The 23,990-nt window shown below is 37.0% G+C and overlaps 1 protein-coding gene across 2 annotated transcripts in view; it reads right to left on the bottom strand.

Annotated features, from left to right (window-relative positions):
- 14-3-3zeta (tyrosine 3-monooxygenase/tryptophan 5-monooxygenase activation protein zeta) overlaps positions 1-23,990 on the bottom strand; it is a 91,378-nt gene that overhangs the window by 6,000 nt on the left and 61,388 nt on the right. Inside the window, exons 4-5 of one of the 2 annotated variants that reach the window (XM_065348948.1) lie at positions 22,274-22,397; positions 9,357-9,520 (exon numbers count right to left, since the gene is read on the bottom strand). In XM_065348948.1, coding sequence (XP_065205020.1) covers positions 9,357-9,520; positions 22,274-22,397 — 288 coding nt within the window. Of the gene's footprint in view, positions 1-8,648; positions 8,813-9,356; positions 9,521-22,273; positions 22,398-23,990 lie in introns of both variants that reach the window. The other variant, XM_065348949.1, reaches the window with a different exon arrangement.

The following is a 23,990-nucleotide window of genomic DNA, read 5'->3' as shown; positions in this document are numbered from 1 at the left end:
GTCGTCGTCGTTCGATTCCGCCTCAAAAAGTTGAAAAAATGGCATATTGGAATATCATTTTTCATTTACAACGAATCGAGGAAAAAAAATGGAGCACGAGGAAATAGCAAACGTGAATATTTTCGATACCTCAAGTCCTCCGAAACCCCGAAGTCTTCAACGACCAAAAAGTTGAAAAATTCGAGTAATCTGCGATTTGTTGGGTCCTGATTCCGAATTTCAATTCATTTTTTCGGTGCGAGTGTTTTCAAGTGTTGAAATAAACCCAAAATTTCAAAAAAAAAAAAAAAAAAAAAAACAATCGTAATCCCTGTTTTGAGAGGTGACCTATTTGGGAGGGGGGGGGGGTTAAATAGGTTTTTGGCAATTTTTTTGTATCTGACGGAAATGATAAAAAAATGGTACCACTGCGTTCCAAACAATATGTGACACAGTATTTTCATTTTCCCCGCATTTTGAACAAAATTAGAATACATGTGGAAAGGGATGAGAGGGTCTAAACGAAAAATTGACTCGATATTCGAACTTGACGCTCCAAAATACCTAACAAACGATGTGTCACACAATATTTTCATTTTTCACACATTTTGGACATTATTGGGGTCCTAGAACAGGATGGAAGGGTCTAATCGAAAAATTGACTCGATATTCGAACTCAGCCCGCCAAAAACCCAAACAAACAATATGTCACATAATATTTTCACACATTTTGGACCTAATTTGGGGTCTTTGTGGAAGAGGATGAAAGGGTCTAATCGAAAAATTGACTCGGTATTCGAACTCAGCCCTCTAAAAAACCTAACAAACGACATGTCACAAAATATTTTCATTTTTTCCCCATTTTGGACCAAATTAGGATACACGTGGATAAGGGATGAGAGGGTCTAATCGAAAAATTGACGCTATATTCTAACTTGACGTTCCAAAAACCCAAACAAACAATATGTCACACAATATTTTAATTTTCGCACATTTTGGACCTTATTGGGGTCCTTGTGGAAGAGGATGAAAGGGTCTAATCGAAAAATTGACTCGGTATTCGAACTCAGCCCTCCAAAAAACCTAACAAACGACACGTCATAAAATATTTTCATTTTTTCCACGTTTTGGACCAAATTAGGATCCTTGTAGAAGGGGTTGAGAGGGTCTAATCGAAAAATTAATTCGATATACGAACTAAACGCTCCAAAAGCCTAAGCAAACGATATGTCACACGACATTTTCATTTCTACCACATTTTGGACCTTACTGGGGGTCTTGTGGAAGTGGATAAGAGGGTCTAATCGAAAAATTGGCTCGATATTCGAACTCGACGTTCCAGAAACCCAAACAAACGATATGTCACACGATAGTCACACGATATTTTCACTCTCCCTACATTTTCGACCAAATAAGGGGTGTCTGTGTCTGTGGAAGGAGTTGAGACTGAGAGGGTCTAATCAAAAAATCAACTCCGTATTCGAACTTAACGATCCAGAAACCCAAGCAAACGATATGTCACACAAATTTTCAATTTTACCTAATTTTCGACCGAATTTGAATCCCTGTGGAAAAGCTTGAGACGGTCTAACAAAAAGGCCCCACCAAATTTCAAAATTGAAAAGCAAAATTCGCGTTCATCTGCGAGTTTCCAGGTTCACGTTCATTTTCCCGATACGAGCTTATCAACGAGCCAAAATAAACCTCAAATTTCACAACCGAATTGAAAAATTATTGCAACCTGCGATTTACCAAGTTCCTGAAGATATTGATTTTGAATTTCAACTCAATTTTTTGATGATACGAGCTTTTCGACAGCCAAAATGAGCCCCGAATTCTAAAAATGATTTGGTGGGCTTTCTTTTATTTTAATATACCTATTACCACCCCGAGAGCCAAAAAAGGTCCCTTAATTTCAAAACTGAAATGCAAAAATCGCGCAACTCGCAAATTTCTGAGTTTTTGAAGGGGCTGATTTCGAATTTCGATTTTTTTTTCTCGATAAGACCTCTCCAAGCCCCGCGACAAGCTACAATTTTCGAAATAAATTGAAAAATTCTCGTGATTCATCATTGGCTAGGAACTTGCAGATATTTATTTCAAATTTGAACGAATTTTGTTTTTTGATACGAGCTTTTCAAAAGCCAAAATCAGCCCAAAATTTCAAAAATAAATCGAAAAATTCGTGTGACCGAATTTCTTTTTAAATTCTCAAAAGGGGCTGATTTTGTCCATTTTATTTTATTTTTTTTGATACGAACTTTTCAAGCCGTCAGCTTTGTTTTGGGTAAAAAAATTATTTCAACTTTTTGAATTGGCAATCAATTTTGGGAATTTCGTGAATTGAAACTCGAGTAGATTTTGTTGGTGACCGGCCTTGAATTCCACAATCCTCATCAAATTCTTTTTTCCACAACTTCATTTTGTTTCGATTTTTTTCGCTTGAATAATATTTCGAATCGTATTTTAATTGTTTATGGGGGGGGGGGGGGTGCAAAAACCAAGATGTTATATTTTACAGCATAACAATCTGAGTTTAGAATTCGGGGCTACGAAAGCTTCAATGGAATGAGAGAATTTCGGGAGATCTAGAAATTGATTGCATAAATACAGCGTTCTGATAGCTCGAAAATCGTCTAGTTTTCTACAAGAACAGACTGAAGGTTTATTTAAGGACTGTTGGAGAAAAAAATAATTTTTTCTTTACGAGAGTGAAGTGGAACGGAATGGTAATTTATACTGATTCGACGTTACTTCGCCTCGACGTTTTCATCCATCTGTTCATTTTATTTCATCGAGTTTGTAATTGGAACGACGAATAAGAAAAAAAAAATTGAACAAATTCACGATGAACTTTCTCGTACCCTATTGTTTTACTTCGAAAAACTTACGAAGAAAACGAGAATTGGGTAGATAAATTTCTGCTGTAGTTACTCCTCTTTTTTTCTCTCTCGATACCTTTCCCCTCCCTAAGAGTAAGAGCGTTCTCCGACACTTCGACTCTTTAATTTAATTTTCTCCTTCGAGTGTATTTTTTTCTCTTCATCTGTTCGCGTTGCTCGCGCGAGAAGAAAAAGAACGAAAGAAGGAATAAATTTCCACGTTGAAAAAAAAAAAAACGACGACGACGTCGATTCGACGAGACGTTATTTCTGAGTAATTTGTACCTAAATTGCGTTCTATGTAAAACGACAATGAAAACGAAAGTGAGAACGAGCGAGAAAAAAAAGGGCACATGAGACGACAAACGACGAAGCTGTAGATTTTTCCCTCTCGCTGGCTCGAATTCTTCCGAGTAATTTTCTTACTTAAGTTAGCTGGTCTCCCTTCTCGTTTCCATAAATTCACGTACCCGATTTTTTTCTTCTTTTTAATCCCTGCTCGAGCTTTTTTATCGCGTTTTACTACTTTCGGTCGGCTCGTGTGTGTGTGTGCGAATAGGTAAAAAGGTATGTGTTTCGTTATGTATCGTTTTCGTTCTTTTTTTTTGATTATGTCAAAAGCTGGTTCTGTTCTCTTTTTTTTCTACCTCGATGCTTTTCCAATAAAACGACGAGGAGAAAATCTTGTGTGACCTTGATTGAAAAAGTCGCGTGTGAAATTGGTCGTCGGATTGGAAGGAGACGAGGGTACCGAAAAAATCACGTCTTTTTTTACCCCTTTCTCCATTGTCTTTCTTTTCTGTTTGACGAAACGTTTTATTATTCCCTTTCGGGTCCTTTCTTCTGCTCGTGATTTTTTTTCGTTTTCATATTCTAAAAGCTCGGCTCGTTTAATAACGCGGTTATATGGCGATAGAAACGAGGCCTGGGGGTGAGGGGGATACGATGAAGTTTTACGTATTATTACGACGATCTAGTAAGACTGGCGATGGATTGCGACGATGGAAAAAATCAGACGAGAACTGAAGCTGGTGATGATGTGTTTGAAAATGAATGTGAATGTGTTTGTGTTTTTTTCTCTTCTGGTACAGAAAGACGCGAGGAAATGCGAAGAAAAGGTATCGAAAAATACGAAGAATGAAAGAAAAATAGCGTAAGGTATACCCAAGGGTGAGCTCTACCCTCTGCCTGCCTCTAGATGTGAAAATGGAGCACCGTTAAAGCTCGTTGTGGATCTAACTATGTACCTATAATACTACTACTAGGCTACCTGTACATCCTGTGTAGGTATTATTGTACCTTTGTAATGTATTTGTACCCACCTTGCCTCGCCTACCTTTCCTTTACCTATTACGTCGTGTTTTCGGAAACGTCGAAGTGTAGAAGAACCGATAGAAGGATACAATAACACGAAAACTAATGGAGTGAACAACTACGACCTACGAGTATGATACGCAGTCACGCACACCCTAACGATATTGAAATGGCGTCGTCGTCCGATTTTTTTTTTTTTTCAAATGTATCTAGGTGCCTATTTATTCGGTGCTTTTGCCTAGTCATTCGGGGTTGAAATGGGTGAAAATTTTGCGACGACGAATCGACATTAGGTAAATTTGAAAAAATATTTGCTCGAAAATTACCTCTGTATAGAGTCGACGAAATGTCACCTTCGAATGTTGTTTATTTGTTGTTTGGTCGAGATTTTCATGGCGTTTGATGTTATGTTGTTTTTTCAATTGTTTCATAGTTGAGGAGCCTGCATAAGGATCTATTGCACCCCCCCCCCGGTCGATCCTCCGGGACAACTTTTTTCTTAACGGGGGAGTCCTAAGGAACATTTCCAGCTCTTATCCTCAAAAAAGTGGCTCAAATTACAAAATGGCCGCCATTTTGATTTGACAGGTCAGCCGAAATTGCAGATTTACACGAAAATTTTCAAACCATACAAAGGTAGATCGAAACATCAGGCAAAAATTCATCACCTGTCAAAATTTCAAGTCCCAAAGTGCCTTTTTCGATTTTTGGTGAATTTTTGAAAATTAAATTTAGTCCAAAAATGAGGAAAAAAAATCAAAATTTTACCAAATTGACCAAGAAAGCTGAAATTTGGGGTATACCCCATTTTCGACCTGCCAAATCGATTGGAAACGGTTTCAAACCGTTTTGAGCAGTTCTGGAGCCTCCAGCAAATTTTAGAAAGTCGAGATTTCCACAAAATTTCATCAAATGGAGTTGGAAAGACGAAATTCATTCTGCAAACTAATTTCAATACGCTACGAAGTTGACTGCAGGTAGATTTCAAGTCGTTTTGGCGGTTCCAGCGACTTTTTGAAAATTACTGGAGCCTCCAGTAGATTTTCAAAACTCGAAATTCCCACAAAATGTCATCAAATGGAGATGGAAAGTCGAAATTCATTCCGCAAAACAATTTCAATACGCTACAAAGTCGACTGCAGGTGGATTCCAAGTCGTTTTGGAGCCCTAGCGACTTTCAGAAAGGATGTATGGCGTTTTTTGAAAAATTGAAATTTCCAAAAAGTAGTTGGAAGCTTCAAAACCATTTCAAATAACCATGCAGTTTACTTCATATCGTATTGAAATTAGTTGGCGAAATAAATTTTAACTTACTAACTCCATTTTGATAAAACGTTGTGTGAATTTCAAGTTTCAAAAATCTGGCGGAGACTCCAGTAATTTTCAAAAAGTCGCTGGAGGCTCCAAAATGACTTGAAATCATCAGAAGTCGCCTTCAGAGGCTGTTAAAATTGGAATGCAGAATAAATTTCGACTTTCCATCTGTTTGATAAAATTTTGGGGAAATTTCAAGTTTCAAAAATCTACTGGACGCTCCAGTAATTTTCAAAAACTCGCTGGAACCGCCAAAACGACTTGAAATCTACCTGCAGTTGACTTTGTAGCGTATTGAAATTTATTTTCAGAATGAATTTCGGCTTTTGAACCCTACTTTCGATGGAATTTTGTGAGAATTTCGAGTTTTGAAAATCTGCTGGAGGCTCCAGAACCGCTCAAAACGATTTGAAACAGTTTCCAATTGATTGGGCATGTCGAAAATAGGGTGTATCCCAAATTTCAGCTTTCTTGGACAATTTGGTAAAATTTTGACTATTTCCCTCATTTTAGACCGGAATTTGACTTTCAAAAATTCGCCAAAAATCGAAAAAGGCACTATAGCACTTGAAATTTTGGCTGGTGATGATTTATTGCACTCCTTTTCGATTTAGCTTTGTTGAGTTCAAAAAATTTCGTGCGAGTCAAAAACTGCGATTTCGGCTGACCAGCCAATTGAAAGAAGGGCTACTTCGTCAAAAAAAAAAAAAATTGAAATTTCAACAAGAAGTACTCGTAGCAATTTTTAGAAATTAGTAATTGACCGAGAAATTATAATTTGTCAAAAACAGACACCTTTTCTGCAGTTTTCAGGTAAAAAAACAAACTTTTTAACTGCTACCGTAAAAAGCTAGCAAGTTCAATTAGCAAAAAACAAAACAATTTATGGAAGAAGCAACATTTTTTAGACTTTTTTTTTCAACGACAATTTTTAGAAATTTTGAAAAAAACGAGTTTTTTTGTCAATTTACGAAACAGAGAAAACTTTTGACAAATTGTTGGCAAACAGGCTAGTAATCTTCGTCAAAAAAGCGTAAATTTTCGACATTGTTCGGAAAAAAGCTGCTCGAATTTTGGAAAATTTTCAAGTAAAAAAAAAATCAAGACCTTTTGTTTTTTTTTCTGTTTGAAAAAAATCGACAATTTTCGGCATAAAACGATACCATTTGCAAATTTTGATGTCAGTAACGAAAACAGCTCCAAAACGTAACAAAAATAAGAGACAAAATGTGAGCAAAAGATTACAATGAAGAAAAAAAAATCACAATTTTTTTAAAAAATGAAACGAAATAAAACAGAACTTTACAAATTCTGGTTTATAATTTAGAAAAATTGAAAAAATTCGAAACTTTTTGATGAAAAAAGCGAAAATTTTAGCAATTACTGAAAAAAATCAAATTTTTGGCAAAAAAGCGAAACCTTGGCAAGTTTTGGCAAAATAGTGATCCCGTTGGGCATTTTTTCGGTACCTAAAAAAAAATTGCCAAGAAATTTAATTTTTTCGCAATTTTTTGTCGAAAACCGAGACTTCTTTTGGGCAGAACCGTCTTCCTCCCATAGCAGAAGACCATTAAAATGTATCAGTACTTCGATTCCTTTCAATACTTCGACCAAATTTTTCTTCATATATAAGAGGGATACATCTACAACTTCGTATAATAAATTCAGCAAACCACCTGTACTCGAAGAACGGTTCAATTGGCTCGTATCAAATACGTGTTAATAGGTAAACAATACTCGTAAAATTACAATACCTAACTAAAAATAAACACATACATATTAAGTACATAATTTAATACATGGTACACCTAGAAAGTATACACGAACCAAGCAATTATTAATTATAAATTACACGTTAATCAACACGTCAGAAAGAAAAAGAAGAAGAAAAACAAACAACACTGAGACTTCGCTGCGAGAATATTACCTGCAAATATACGTATGTATTCCGAATTCAGATAAAACTTGACGTAAGTAGAAATCAAGCTACAAATTACAAACGTCAAAAAAAAATGAACAAATTTTCAAACTCGTATTAACGTATTTGATTTTATTCAGAATCCAACTTATCGTCTGAATCTTCACGTATTCGAATTTTCAAACCAGTGGGTGGGAGGGGAGGGGAGGGGGGCTAAGCTATATTCTCTTGACAAAGACGAGCATTTTAAAGGTCGGAGTAGTCTCAACACCAAAATAGCCTTTCAGGATGTATACGTTGATGAGACGAAGGATTCGGTCACGTGTGTCTTTCTTGCCCCTTCCCTTCCTCTTTTTTTTTTCTTTTTATTTTCCATTTTTCATACATTATGAGTTGCTGAACGTTGCACATCGCACTTCAATAATTTTCGAGCATTTTGCGGCGTTGTGAGATCCTTCCTAAATCCCTCTTCCCTCCCTCACGAACACTGATCATTTTCGAATCACTCCCCCCTCCTCCGACGGAAGACAATACGAATAAATCCCTCAAAAAATTCTTGCTACAATTTTTCTACCAGAATCTATTTACCGAATCGAATGACTTTTTGAAAAAACTGCCCAGGGCCCTTCTCATTTTCAAAAATCGTCTCCCCTCCCCCAAAAATAAATCATTTTCAAATTGAATTTTCAAAGCGATGATGCAAATAAAATTTTATCAGCTAGAATATTTCTTTCAACTCAGAAGTTACCCCGAACTCGATAAATTTGACTTTTGCTCCCACTTTCGTCTCATTCTGCCACCGAAAAGTTCATCCCGAAATTTCAAATCCTTCTCCCCCCCACCCCACGCCATCACTTTACATTATCTGACCACAAAAACCACACACACACACACAAAGAGGAAATTTCCAACTACAACTCTGGTTAGTATTATATAAGTACATAAACATACATCAACGCTACCAAGTCAAAAGTCACAAAAAAAAGAAGAAAAAAAACAACAGGTGAAGAGGAAGTAAAAGCATCGTAGTTTCAATAATTCAAAGATCTATAGTCAGCTACGCGGCTCAGGCGACAGCAACGAACAGCAACGTTAATTCAATAGAATATAGGTTTTAGTAATATAGATCTAGTATACGAAAAATAGGTTATATGTACGATCATTCGGAGATCACGAGTCTGAGGGTGATTTTATTCGAATTGAGAAAGACACACGCGTGAGTTTTTTGTTTTTTTTTTTACCTGTTTGGCTAAATGGCAGGCCCGAGCGGGCGAATTAATTATTTCGTAATAGAACACCGAGAAATTCAACGCTAGTCCCAGCCTAATTGGATGAGTCGGCTGCATTTTTGATTTCGATATGTCGAACGCTTCTTGGTAGGCTTTCTGCGAATCTTCGACTACCGCTGAAGAAGAACAAGAAACGAACGATACAGGAAAAAAAAATTATACATCGTCGTGATCAGATGTTGTAGCCTATTCCACGCAAGTATCGTTTCAATGTAAAAAAAAAAAAATCACATGTACATGTACATCGTAAAACAAGGCAAAATTGAGGGCGGTGGGAGGGGGGGGAGGGGTGGAGGACCCAACCACCCTTCCAAAAAAAATTAATTTGAAAATTCTCGCAGTCTCAGTTTCTTTCGTCTGCTTCTTCTTCCTAACGCTGACTATACGTAGAAATACTCGTAATTCGACGACACGACGTCTCCCTCTCTGTCTCTAGCCATCGTCACAAAATTGTCATCACAGCACCGCCATCGCCATAGCTTCGGAAATCCACACCACGTGACCGATGCAGGACTACGCGAAGAGAGTGAAGGCAGCACAGTACAGACAGCAGCAACGATGACGTTATATCGTATATCCGGAGGCCGTCAGTCGTCGTCGAGTTACGTTTGAAAAAAAAAAAAAAGAAAAAAAAACGATGAGAGAGAAAAACTAACACACCTGTTTCGCTAGCTGACACGCTTTATCAGGTGAATTTAAAATTTCGTAATAGAAAACGGAGAAATTAAGTGCTAATCCCAGTCTGATCGGGTGGGTAGGTTGCATTTTCGCCTTGCTGATTTCAAATGCATCCTGGTACGCCTTCTGTGAGTCGTCCACCACAGCTACGAGTTAGATAGAGAGGAGGAAAGAAAAAAAACACATCAGGAATTAGAAAATTGATCCGTCAATCGTACATGCACATGTAGGTATATTTTTTAAAGTAAATAGTCTAAATTTATCGCATGCAAATAATACTATAATACTAATAAGAGAGGGGAAGGGGGTGTAGCAGTGTAGAGGGTACTGGGAAGAATAAGATAGCTTTCAAAAGGGAGCACCTCCAAAAAAAAAACAAAAAAATAAACGAAGATCGATTATTATTCATCGTTGTTTTATGACTGTTCTTTCGAAGAAATCAGTAATATAGCTCGTTTATCGATTGACCTACTCGTATTAAAACATTTTAATCACCGAGATTAACCTTTCCAAACGGTTTTAACTGGATTACTCGGATTTTCATCGAATGGACCATTCTACAATTGTGTATTATCGCGAATAAGCTTCACCAAGTCGTCTAATGATTTAGACTAGGGTCAAAAAATCGAAAATTAAAATCCCAAATGCGCAGCTTTCAACAGCTTGAAAGCGAGCATTAAAAAATCGAAATATCAGAGACAATAATTAATTTCAAACAAAGAAGCTTTTTGAGCAATTTTGTAAAAAACAGGAAAACTTTGAAACAAAAAGAGGACTTTTTAGGCAGACAAGACAAAAATCAATGCTTTTTGGACGTTTCGACAAAAATTACGATCATCAAAAGATTACTTCCTCAACTTTTCTATCACTCGCCAAAAAATTAACCCTCTCTAACAATTTTTTGACATTTTTGGCACAAGCAGTGGTTTTTTTACTGTTTGATAATTTTGGCAAAAAATTAGCCCCTTTTTACCATTTTTAGCCCAGTTATGCAATTTGACCCAAACATAATTACAAACAAAGGTTTTTTGGTGAATATTGTCTAGGGTGGTGTGCTGAATAACATACTAAAAGTCCCCGCTCCTACCCCACGAAATAACCCCCCCCCCACAGTGAATCAAAGCCCCCCAAAATCAGTTTTTCATCGAGAACTCCTGAAATATTGAATTTTGAGTAAAATGAGCCCAGTGATCATTTCATCTCCTCCCCAATCCGAAAGTAGGGGCAAAATAAGAGGATTTTTAGCTTAATTCCGCTTTAAATGGGGTGGGGATGACCTAGGAAGCTGAAATTTGGATATGTTGATCACAGATGGGGTACTGTCCGATGGTATGATTTTGGACCTTTTTCATCTATTTGGGGTCATGTTATGCCCCTCCAAAAAAATGGCCTTTCTGTAATTTTCAACTTTGACCCTCCTCACTCTAGAGATCAACTCTAGCTCCCAAAAGAATCCCATTCCCCAAGTTTGACTTCATTTTATCAATTAGAACAGGTTACAAGTCCCAAATCATAAAATGTAAAATTATTGAAATCACATCACTTTGAGGGGTTGTAGCGCCACCCCCTTGCGGCTAGGGTGTTGGTCGATAGCTCATTTGATAGGTATTGGGGAGGAGATGAAATGATCACTGAGCTCATTTTACTCAAAATTCAATATTTCAGGAGTTCTTGATGAAAAACTGATTTTGGGGAGCTTTGATCCACTGTGGGGGGGGGGGGTAGCTCGTGGGGTAGGGACGGGGACTTTTAGTATGTTGTTCAGCACACCACCCTATACAATATTCACCAAAAAAACCTTTGTTTGGAATTATGTTTGGGTTCGCCCATTTTTTTCTGCTATTTGCCTGGGCTATTTTTCCAGAAATGTACACCTTTTGACAATTTTATCAAAAATTGTCAGTTTTTCACAGTTTTTAACTGCGAGAACTTTTGAAAATTTTCATTTCGAGATGCCAAAAAAATATTTTTTTCTGCGAGGAGGAAAAGTTTATTTTTAGGCTTTTAAAATTTTAGAATTTGAATGATGTTTTTTTGAAGGAAGTTGATTTTGAAAAACGAAAACTGAACGGGCCCAGGCGAGGGTGAAAGCTCTCGAAAATTTGTATTTCGAGAGGCATAGAAACGATTTTTTGGATCGAAAACTCAAAAATTTGTGTTTTGAGAAGTAAAAAATAATGTTTTTCTTTATAGCAGGCTTTCATCCAAAATTTTCAATTGATCGTTTTTTTCAAAATTTCAGGGATTTCGCGTGAAAATTACGAAATTTTCAGGCTATTTTGTGATTTGCTAAATTTTCAGAGAATGGACATCGTGTATTTCAAGTATAGGGGTTTTATGGAAAGGGACCAACATCATTTAGAGGACCGAGGGAGGATTTTCCTTGAAATTGTGTGTATTTAGAAAGATTCTGCCCATGCTGAAAAAATTTTCAAAAACATTTCTACAGACATCAATTTTTGATTTTTTTCAAATTGGAGGGGACTCCATATTTATAAAAGAGGTCATTTGAGGATACAACGAAGGGTTTCTCTTGAAAAGGGAGTTATGTAGAACAATTCTAATGATGAAATGAGAGATAAATTTTCAAAAAATTCTCTGATTTTGATTCATTTTCATTTTTTGTGATTTTTTCAACGTCGAGGAGCTTCAAACTGGGCAGAGGGGGGATCAATTATGGTTTGAAGAGCGGGAAAACGTTTTTCCTTAAAAAGGGGATTATTTAGAAAAATTCTGACGATTGAATTTTCGTCATTTTTTTCAACCGAGGGGGGCTGGGCTACCAGCACTCTCTTTGGCCAGATAGTGGAAAAATAAAAAATAGGGAATTATTTTCTCACTCGAAAAAACAACTTTGAGGGAGTGGGGGTGGGACGAGGAAAATTTCATCAGATTTTTTTCAAAAATTTTATATTTTGGCTAAAGGTTATTCAAACAGGAGGAAATCAAGGGTAATTAGACTCAAATTGAGTCAGGTCAGTTCATTTCAACTCAAGTTATTCGATCATTTACCCAGTTCGAAGTTTTAAAAGGAATCCATGGTATTCCATCAAACGTTTGCCACGTTCTATGTAGATTAGGGCACGCAAAATTTCAAACAAAAAATTTCGAATTTGCCCCTCTGAATTTCAAGGTGGGCAACAACGTGTTCAGATAGTACACGAGTCTGAAGTCAGACTTTTAACATTTGATGGTGTCTTCTTACGTGTAATACGTATATTGGCGCGAAAATAACCCCACAGGTGGAGTATCGTCGCGGTCGTTTCGCTCTCAAAATACCCGAACACCAGATTGAGATAGGAATTCTAAAAGCTAATTTTTCCACTCCATTCTCCTCGCTACACCACTCAGTCGTTATCATTTATCACCGTAAACACTTCAAAAACTACTCTTGTACAATGTACGCGTACATACTACATACACGCCATTTAGTATGAAAAATTCGTTCACCATACGTCACCGATTTCGGCGAATACCAATTAACCTCGCTCGTCCTTCATTGGTGCGAGTGCGATGGCGGTGCGGCACACTGCACTGTGCCTCTCTACCTCTATCTCTTGTTGTAAGCCATATAGTAGTCATAGCCGGTCACCATAGAAGAAAAGCTTGCTCAGCTCGAGACTTTGGGTAGTGGCTCGTACACATGTGCATGCACATAGATATGTAGGTAAGGTAGACCGGCAGGTAGATAATAATACCACCACTACTGTCCTCGTCGTCATCGTCCCAACCACTGCCACTTATAACACCAACTCTTTCTCACCGCCTTCTGCCTTCTTCTCGCCGCCGTCATCATACGCGAATCTTGGCCGTCGGCCCGTACATTGCCTCGAGAATTGCCCCGGCCCGGCCGCCGGTCCCGCTGAATAAAGTACATATTAACCACTCGTTCGTTCGCTATAGTCGCTGCGCTGCTGCCATAGCCATTGTCGTCATAATCGTCATCAACCATCGTCATCATCGGCGGTAGATCGAACCTAACCGAACTGAACTGAACGTTTCGTTTCATTCCACAATCCACTTCCACATCGTCGTCATCGTAGGTAATACCAGTATATCTTTCACCGTACATCTCATGACTGAGTAATAAGTCTCGACAAGTACAGCTTTTCAATTTCAAGACCTTGCGCGCGCATTCTACGACCGTAGCAAGCAAACCATGGAGTACATACACGTTTTGGTAGCTTTGGGAAGTGCTGCGGACACATCTCTTTGCCCACGTAATTTCCTCCTTCCTTTCTGCTCAATCTTATACACGATGCAATCTTCAATTGTTCTTTCAATGCTCTACAGGTCTACATGTCGTCGTCGTCGTCTGAATCTCATCAGGCATCACCATCATCAAACTCGGACACACCACAAGCCAGATGGTTACTCCATCTCACGCCATAGACGACAAACAAAGCTGTACTCGTATGTGCCGTCAACGTACATTGGTCAAGTTGAAAATTACACCGCATTGCCCCAACAATCGCATTCTCTGTGCACAAGATGGACTACTGGGTCATTCCATATCAATGCAGTCCGATTATGAATTCAAGTCCTCTGATTTGACGATTAATTATTCATTTTCACGAAACAGAAGGAACCATTGAGGACGTAGCAAGTGCGAAATAAAACAAAACACACCAATACTCACATTCAAGGTTCCCAAAAACCTAATAAAACATATGCTAAACGTTTTTTTTTCAATTTCCGGGGGATTTGGGGCCCAATCGAGGCGTTGGAGAGGCCGAATCAAGTAAATAAGTTGATATTCGGATTAAGCGCCCCTAAAAACCAAGTAAACCATATGCCACACGATTTTTACCAATTTTCAAAAAACTTGGGATCGAGAAAGGGTGGGAGGGGGTAGAGGAATCGGGTCAAAAAAAATGAGTCAATATTTGCATTTGGCGTTCCCAAAAACCCAATACACCATACGTCATACGATTTTTTTTCAATTTCCAGAAAACGGGGGAGAGGGGTGTCAATGAGCCGTTTTGGAGGGGGGGGGGGTCAAACTAAAAAAATGATCTCACATTCGTATTCAGCGATCCCGAAAACGTATAAAACGATATATCACACGACATGTGACTTTTTTTTTACCATTATGACCAAAATTTTGGGGCTTCGTTAGCCCCCCCCCCCCATCCTATGTTTTTGAGAATACTATCTCGAAAACTTTACAGGTCGAAAATAATATCAATATCATAAAAACGTGCGCTTCCGGATGTTTTTTTTCAATTTTCAAAACTATGGATCCAACCTTGAGCAAGCTTTTCGAAACTGAGCTTTCAAAAAAAAGCTCCACTTTGAACTTTTTTCTCAAACACATGACGAGTCAGATCTATACAAACAATTTCATCAAAGAGTAGGGCTATTTTTTAGACCAAGTTTCAGCAAAAAAGTAAAAATTTGACAATTTTTATATAAAATGAAATTTTTTTGCAATTTTTGGTAAAAAAATTTAAATTTTTAAGCAATTTTGCTAAGAATTGAGAATTTTTTCAATTTTTAACGAAAGGAAGACGTTGTTGAATCAATAAAAAACAGGACTTTATGTATGCGTCAATTACATATTGGCAAAAAAAAAGATACAAAAATACTTCTGACAATTTCTGAACAAAAGGCGAGACTTCGGCAAAAAATTGCAATTTCTAGCAAACAAGTACGTAAAACTTTGAGGCCATTTTTTCTGCAAAAGACTGACAATTTTCACCAAAAAACGAGACTTTACGAAGATATTGAAAAATATGGCGAGATTTTGGATTATTTTTGGCCAATTAAAAAAAGCAAAACTTTGTCAATTCCGGAGCAAAAAGCAAAACTTGAAGCATTTTTCGACAGTTTTTGACAAAAAAGTGACATTTTTGGCATTATAAGCAAACAATAGAGACTTCGGGGCGAATTTTCGCAAAACAAAAGCGATAATTTTCATCCAAGAACGTGATCTGACCTCATGATGATTCATTTGAGAAATAGCGAGAGAATTTCAACTAAAACGCGAAACAAAAATAGTTCCTGCAAAAGACGAGGCTTTTTAGCAATTTTTGGCGGCAAAACAGCGAAACTTAGGGACAACTTTTGATAATAAAGTGAATCTTTGGCAATACTGGCTGAAAATAATGCGAATAAAAAATAATATTTCGAGTAAAATCAAGAGTACTGAAATATAAAACTGGACTGATTTGACATGAAATGACCCAACTCGAATTGCGTACTTAGAACACTCTTACAACTATTTTTTTTTCTTACAAATGCAAAAAATCGTTTCGATTAATTCACTTTTTACAACTTTTGAGGGAAGGGAAGGAAGGAAGGGAGGGAGGGAGGTGGCCGAAGGATTGCACAGGTTATACATGTACCTAAAATCTAAAAATGACAAAAACCACGATTTTCTCGAAAATCAGTCACCCTACCTTGAGGACCCCTGGCTCAGCCCCCAGAACAGCTGGGGAAGCTGAAAAAAATTGCTGGGTAGTCTCCCACTCATTCGAAATAAACTTCCCATCAATTTTCATCAAAATCCAGGATGATTTTTTTCCCCCTATCCACCCTATTGATTACTCATCTCCTCTACGAAAAGTGGATCGTGCTTCTGGTTCTCCCAAATCAGCAATTGACAGTCACACTCGATGGTGATCCTCCAGAAAAAAATCCCAAGTAGTCCACAACATCCATTCGCAATCGTGCAATACATCAAGTCTTTTGCTGATCTGCAAGAGCACGGTATTTCATTCACCTCCAAAGGCCCAAGTCTTCCAATCTCAAGTCCGAGGTTGAACCATCGCATCAATTCTTCAGTAATCTCAATCACTTGAACATCTACATTATAATGGATCGCCAACACTTCAACAAATCTTCACCATCATCACATTCTATCATCTCGCGAACAATGTATATAGAGATCACACTCGCTAGTGACATTTTCCACGCTGCAACCAGACATTCCACACGAAATTCGTTCATGGCCAACGACGACGCCAACGTTTGAGGAAGTTCCTTCCAAAATTTACGAGTACCTGCCAACATCAACGGGAGCACTTCGAGCATCCGACAATAATCTTCAATTACCGTCGTCGTCGTCGTCGCCGCATTTTCTTCCTAAATTCCAAAGATACGAGAATGCAGCCTCTGGCAGCAATATTGTTGCTCGTTTCCTCGTCTTTCAAATCACACATCTTCTGCATATTACACAGCACAGTACACACACGATCAGCAACACTTACTTTACTTCTCTGTTCGGCCTTTAGCTCGTTAAAATTAGGATTTTCTAAAAATAGTCGAGCTATAACGCAAACGCACGCATATGTACAGAGCGCAGTGCCATCGTTAGATTTCGTTCGGTACTATATATTTAGAGGTACCTCTACAATCTACATACGCGATAACAGCATCACTTCTTCTTCAAAAAAATCATTACCTACCCAGGTCCGTACAAATTTTCTGTCATAGGTATAAGCTGCAATTACATTATTCAATCTCACCAACAACCAACAGCTCTTCCTCGCTTCTCTCACACGCACAGATTCACCTTCATCACACAGTTGAAAGCTATAATTCTTTCCAACCCACTCCCCCCTCCCAGTCTACCTTTCGCAAAAATACGATACCTCGGTAACACGTGCGCGTTACAAATTAACGCTAATTTTCATTCGTACACCGCCCTCACCCCTCTGCTCTTCCTGCCTCATTCTCGTATCTCTTTGATCAACCAATATCACATCGCAATTTAAAATTCCGACAGTCTTAAAATAACGCACGTTGCCTGGCCTTTCTCCTCGACGTCAATTTTCCCGCCATTTTCTCGATAATTTTCTTCTCCGCAGCGGCGCAGCAGCTGTCTTCATATTGCATAATCAACAAGGTTCACTCTTCACCTCTCTTCTTCCAAAAGCTTTGATAACCGCGAAAATTTAATACTCGTTTATCTGTTACTAGGTAGTAGGTACGCGAGCTACGTAAATACACGCGGCCAGTGTGTGCCATACATGACCAGTTTCTCTAGTCGAACAACAGATTAGAGAGGTACTCCGCTCATTAATTAGCCGACTCGTTCCGTTCTTCTTACCTCGCGCTTCACCTATCCCTTTTTCTCTTTTGCTTCCACTTCCACGAAAAATTGTTGCAAATTTCGCAGCTATTTTACCAAGCAAAGCACCATTGGTTCAACCGCTTGCATTCGCATAAATTTGCAAATCGATTCGTTCTCTTCTTTCTCGTTCCTCGCTAAAATGTGGTACTCTACATCGCATCGTTGATATTCTTATCAATTTCGTGCGATGAACTATCGCTACATGCAACGAAAGCGCGAACTTTACCGATACGATACACTACACCACATACATCTACTCCCACACATATCCGGTGATTCACATGCACGAAATGTGAAGCAGTGGCATACACATATGCTACACAGTACACACACCATTCAACCGAAATCGACCAAGACAACAGGCTGATTATTTCATGGGTTATTTATCATACTCTGGCCGCATATGTACTTTGTACCCTTACTAATGGGTTTACCTCATACCTCAATAATTTTTTCTTTTCTCATATGAAAATCAAATGCAAGTAAAAGTACGATTTATGATTAATCATTTTCCTTATCTTTATTACAGCACCTACTTAGACACATTTTCCAATAACCTTAGTCACACAAAACGCTGGGAATTATTTTTGTAATACCAGATGGAGCATATGATAAGCGAATTGTGCATGAATTTCATTCAGAATGATAAAGAGCACTCCTGAACGATTTTTAAAATGCCAAAGCAGGACAACTAACAGGACACTTGTAAATTTGTTTCAATTGGGGGGGGGGGGGAGTTGAAATTTATTCAAACTAGAATAATTATTTAGGGTCAAAATATTTCTCAGAGAGGACCAGCATTTTTTTTTTTTTTTTGAAAAATCAAAACTCAGCGAAGAAAGGATACACATTGAAAAAATATGTACGAAATTCAACTGAAGAAATTGAAATCAGTGATAAAAATGTAAATATGTTTCAATTTGAGGGGGAGGGGGAAGGAAGTTGAAATTTATTCAATCTAGAATAATTATTTAGGGTCAAAATATTTCTCCAAGAGGACCAGAATTTTTTTTTGAAAAATCAAAACTCGGCGAGAAAAGGATTTCATGGGCATTTTTTTTCGAGGGTGGGGAGAAGGGTGCACTTTGGCAAAAAACATAACTTTATTAGAACTTTTTCCAAAAATGTTGACAAAAAACGGGACTCAAAAACTTTTTGGCAATTTTTCCCACACACACACACAAAAAAAAAACAGAATTTTCAGTTGACAACTTCGAAAAACAACAAATTTTTCAAACAGCCAAGAAAAAAAATCGACACTTCGACACTTTCTTGCTGTTTCAACAAGAACAGAAATTTCCCATAGATTAAGTCCATTTGAAAATTCTGGCAAAAAAATTGAACTTGTCAACAATTTTGGTAAGAAAATGGGCTTCGAATTTTTTTGGCAATTTTAGGCAAAAACAGGAATTCATTGACTGGTAATTTTCGCACCAAAAAAAACAAAAGTTTTAGTTGACAGGTTTGAAAAACAAAAATTTTTTCCAACAACCAATCAAAAAATCAACACTTTTTCTATGTTTCATCAAAAGCAGAAGTTTTACAAGCATAAGACCTTTTGAAAACTCCGGCAAAAAAATTGAACTTTCCAACAATTTTGGCAAACAAAAAAAACAGAACTTTCAGTGTTGACAACAATACTTTTCAAACAGCTAAGGAAAAATCAATACTTTTCGAATATTTTATTTTTCGCAAAAAGGAGGGGTTCTCTTGGGAATTTTAGCAAAACTTAAAAACTTTCAGCAATTTGGCAAAAAAAAAGAAATATTTTCTCATGATTTTAAACTATTTGACAATTTTGACACAAAACAGAACCTTTTTGACAGTAATTGTTGGCAAAGAGGAAAACTTTCCCAGGGTGTCTTGACAAAATTTCCAAATGGAAAAGTAGGACTTGAGTAGGACTTTTAGCAGATTATTTTTAGAGCACTTATGAAATTTTTCCAAGTTGAGGGGGGGAGGGGGGGATCAAAATTTACATTCAAATTTTTAGCCAAATTTTTGTAAAAAATGTTTGCTTTTCTGATGATTTCAAACTTAGTAATTTCAGCAAAAAAAAAAAACTAAACCAGCTTTTATAGAATTTTCAAGAACAACAGAATTTTTGGACAATGATGGCAAGAGACATTATTCATCTGACTATTTTAGGGGAGCCAGCAGAAATGACTTTTTCAGCAATTGAAGTGAAAATAAACTTTTTTAGAACGTTCTAGCAAAAAAAAACAAAAACAAAAACAGGACATTATTCACAATTGTAATAAAAAAAATCAGGACAAATGCAGAGTAAGTAGCACTGTTGAAAAAGTCTACCTAAAAAGTTGACTAGGATGAGAAAAGCCATTGACAAGACTTTCGCGTGGTTTACGATGTTCAACTTTTTTTAGTTTTCGTCTGAAAAGTAACTTCGAGTAACAAAAAAATTCCAAAAAAGTAACCAAAACATTACAAAGATGTGAGCAAAGCATTTCAATAAAGAAAACAAAAGCACAAAAAAACACCAGAACATTTCGCTTAAAAATCTAAAAAAAGAACTTTTTGGCAATTACTGGCAAAAATATGATATACGAGTACTTTTTTTTCCAAATTTTTGTCACAAAAAAGACATTATTTGGCAATTTAATTTTTGAAAAAAATTCAAGGATTTCGAAAACTTTTGAGAAAAAACACTTTCCAGATTTTTTAAACAAAAAGTCAAGTTTTTTTTCTAATTTTCGACAAAATAAAAACATGGCGAAATTAATTTTGATTCTCTTTCTAAAAATCAAAAGGGATTCGATTTCTCATCCAAAAACCAATATTATACCCCCCTTGGCTTCTAAAACCTCCTCAAGTCAACCTACAGCTTATTAACTACCCAAAAAATAGCCACTCTCCATTAGTAATAAAACAGAACTATCTTGAACTTTTATCAGAATACAAAAAATTCAATCTTTGCTTTACAGATGGATCAAAAATACCAACACTTCACACAGGATATGCATACTCTATAAATGATAGAATTTCAAATTTTAAAATCCATAACTGTTCTTCAATCTACACTGCCGAACTCACAGCTATTTTCCACTGTCTCTGTGACATACTCACTTATGAATCAGAAAATAAGTCCTTCTTAATTCAAAGTGATTCCCTCAGCTCACTAACTGCTATCCAAAATCTTTTTTCCGATCACCTTCTAATTCAAAATATTCATAAAACTCTATTTGACTTACAAAATTCAAACTTCTTCATACAGTTTATGTATGTACCCAGCCACGTTGGAATCTTAGGAAATGAAATTGTAGATATTAATGCAAAATCTGCCACCATCCTTTCTCCCCTTATATTTATCACAGCTGACGACCTCAAATCTATCTTCACCCAAAACACACTTAAGAAATGGCAAAACTTTTGGTCCCTTCAAACCACAAACAAGCTCTTTCAACATAAAAAATTAGTCCATCCTTGGAAAAACCTCTCCCACTTAAACAGACTTGAAGAAATCATTATAACCAGACTGAGAATTGGCCACACAAAAATCACACACAATCACCTCTATGAAAAGGCCCCAAAACCCACATGTCAATTCTGCCTCTCAGAACTTATATCTGTCCAACACTTACTATTTCAATGTCCCTCCTTACATCAGCACAGACTGTCCCTACAAATAGATGAAAGATCCCTATTCATACCAGACGACCCTTCCGAAATTAAAAAATTCTTAGACCTAATTAAAAAACTTGACCTTACCAACTCGATTTAAATCTCATACGACGGGTGTAATAATCAAGTAATTACAAACACCCAAAAAAAAAAAAAAAAAAAAAAAAAATTCCACTAATAAAGAAATTAATCATATAAAAAATTTTAAAAATCTAAAAAAAAATCATACTAACTATACAAAAATTTCTCGCAAAAATTGAGACTTTTTGGCAATTTTTGATATTTTTTGTTTAAAAAAAAATTTTTTTAGCAACTTGATAAAAAGCAAGCATTTATGTCAATGTTCGGCATTTTTTGGGATGAAGGCAAGATTTTTCAGCAATTTGATGAAAAGTGAAAATTGTAGGCAAAAACTCAAAAAGAAATCAACTTTTTGGAAATTACTCGCGTCAAAGTGATGTTTTTTGTAATTTTTGTCAAAAAAAACCAAAAGAAGCGTTTTTGGACAATTTTTGAAAAAAAAATCCCCTTGGTGGGGTACCCTAAAAATGAGACATTTAAAATTTCTTGCAAACTGAAACATTCAAAATTTTCAATTTACAAAAATGTTTCAATACATATTACATAAAATCAATTCTTGAAAAAAATTCAGGTTCCCACTAAAAAAAAAGTACTCAAAATTGAATAGCATAAAATTTCCCATCAATAGACTGTGATTAGCTGATTTGGATCCATGCGGAAATTAACCAATCACCTCTTATCATTTACAACCCGCCACACGATTTCGATTCGATCCAAAAAATCGTATCATCAAAATCACAATTTCATCGACTAAGTGTACATCGTTACCTTGCAGTACTGGGTAAATGATCGAATTACTCAATTCCATGATGAACTACCCCCCTTAAATCAAGTCTACACATTACACCCCCACTTTTTCTCCATCACTAGCACCAACCACCTGTTACACGCACGTCTCCAGCTATCAGGTAAATACAATTTTCTCATCAGTGCTCTACTCAGTAGAACGAAAGTTAATTTTGAAATAATCATCACTGCTGAGAGAGAGAGTGACGTGTAACAGATACTAGTAGCTTAGCTTGGCACAGAGATACCAAAGTCATAACGTTACGTAACCGTAATAGTAATACTCGTAAAAAATATGTATAAAACCAATACTCACTAGATCTCGTGTCACCGGTGGCTACTTCGGCTAAATACCTGTAGTAATCGCCTTTCATTTTTAAATAAAACACTTTACTTTCTGCATTACTTGCTTTAGGTATAAGGTATTTATCCAATAAACCCTGTAAACACAAGAAGCAAAACAACGAGAATTAATTTAACGGCATCGTTAAAAACAGAATGAAATGAAATGTCGTCATCGTATAGGCTCTCTCTCTACAAAACGTATAATATTTCGGGCGTATTATTGTCATTATTTTACGATAAGGAAAATCCCCATCTATTGTATGAAACCAGGCACTACGTAGGTTGGAATATAGTTATACACAATTATACATTGTATATCGTATTGTGCAGCTCGTTTTATCTTACACAGCAGTATTTGCGTGTTATTTCTCGCTTCGCGCGTATACACGATAATCTCTTCCCTCTTTGCTTCTTTCACTTCACGTATACACACTGTTCGTTTCTTTCTCCCACCAATTTAACGTATCATCATCATTTATAATTCCATCGACGAACACGAACAGGTATTAAGGTGTCTCAGTTGTTAAATAAAGGCAGCGTTAATAAAACTTCAATGTAGACTCTCGAGTCGTTCGTCGTCGCTGCTCATCTTCGATATATTTTTCAGCAAAGAAAGTACTCGTACTACGTAAACCCAGGTTCTCGAAATAGCGCCAGCTTAGCGACACAGCAGCGTCTTTAGTATCAAGTTCGCTTCGATGAGCCTCTCTCTTTCTCTCTCATTCTCTTCTATGTACCTTCGTTCATCATATAATCGTCGTCGTCGTCATCTTGAAAAAAACAATATAATCTTTCGCCTTCTTACACGTACACGCGTTTCCACAGCATACCTCTCTTTCACATTTTCGTCGACACCGGCAAATAACCGATAACACGAGTTCGAAATAGGAGATTTTTCACAATCCACCTCTTTTCTCGTCGCTTGCTCCAGATCGGTTTTCCTTTCCATTTACCTCGTCCACTGGCATTTTTTTTCACCAAGTAATACCTTACTCGTGCGTTCGTCATCAATGTCGACTCGATTGAACACCAGCTCTACGACGAAGAAATGAAATCGAGCGAAATGCCTTTCTTCGCATTATCATCACCACCGGCCAAAGATTGATTTTCTGCCAAACGAATCGAAAATTGACCATTTGGTTTAACAAGATGAGAAATTTCAAATCGAAAACGAAGCTTTCGGACAAATGTACGTACATTCTTGAAAAAATCCTGATGCAATATCACAAATACCAACTTCAAAAGAAAAATGCTGGCGCAAAAATATCAAGTCATTTTTTGCACCATCAATTTGCCCTCTCTTACGAAGAAGAGAACGTTTAAATAAAATTGTTGAGCGTTGAGAATCGAGCGCAGCTTCAGAGATCAATGGCTTAAAAACTTGAACTCAAATTTGGAATGTAATGCCATCTCTTTTTTTTTTAGACGAGGGGCTAGAGGGAACGGCAATGAAAGATCGAATCCAAAAAATGGGACAAGCTAGAGCAGAACAAAAACAGGACTTTCAACAATACGATATTTTTCGAGTGTTCCAACCCAAAGAGGAGGGAGGGGAGGGTCTACAGGTAAATTCATCCATCGACCCAGGATTTCGAGGGGGAGGGGGGTATTTCTACCTACATTCAAGGAAATGGAAATTTACAAAGCTTTGTTTGGAAAATAGAAAAAAGCTGAACTTCGTTCGTAAT

Source organism: Planococcus citri, chromosome 2, assembly GCF_950023065.1.
Source record: "Planococcus citri chromosome 2, ihPlaCitr1.1, whole genome shotgun sequence".
Classification (NCBI taxonomy): domain Eukaryota; kingdom Metazoa; phylum Arthropoda; class Insecta; order Hemiptera; family Pseudococcidae; genus Planococcus; species Planococcus citri.
This window is presented reverse-complemented; position numbering and strand designations above follow the sequence as displayed.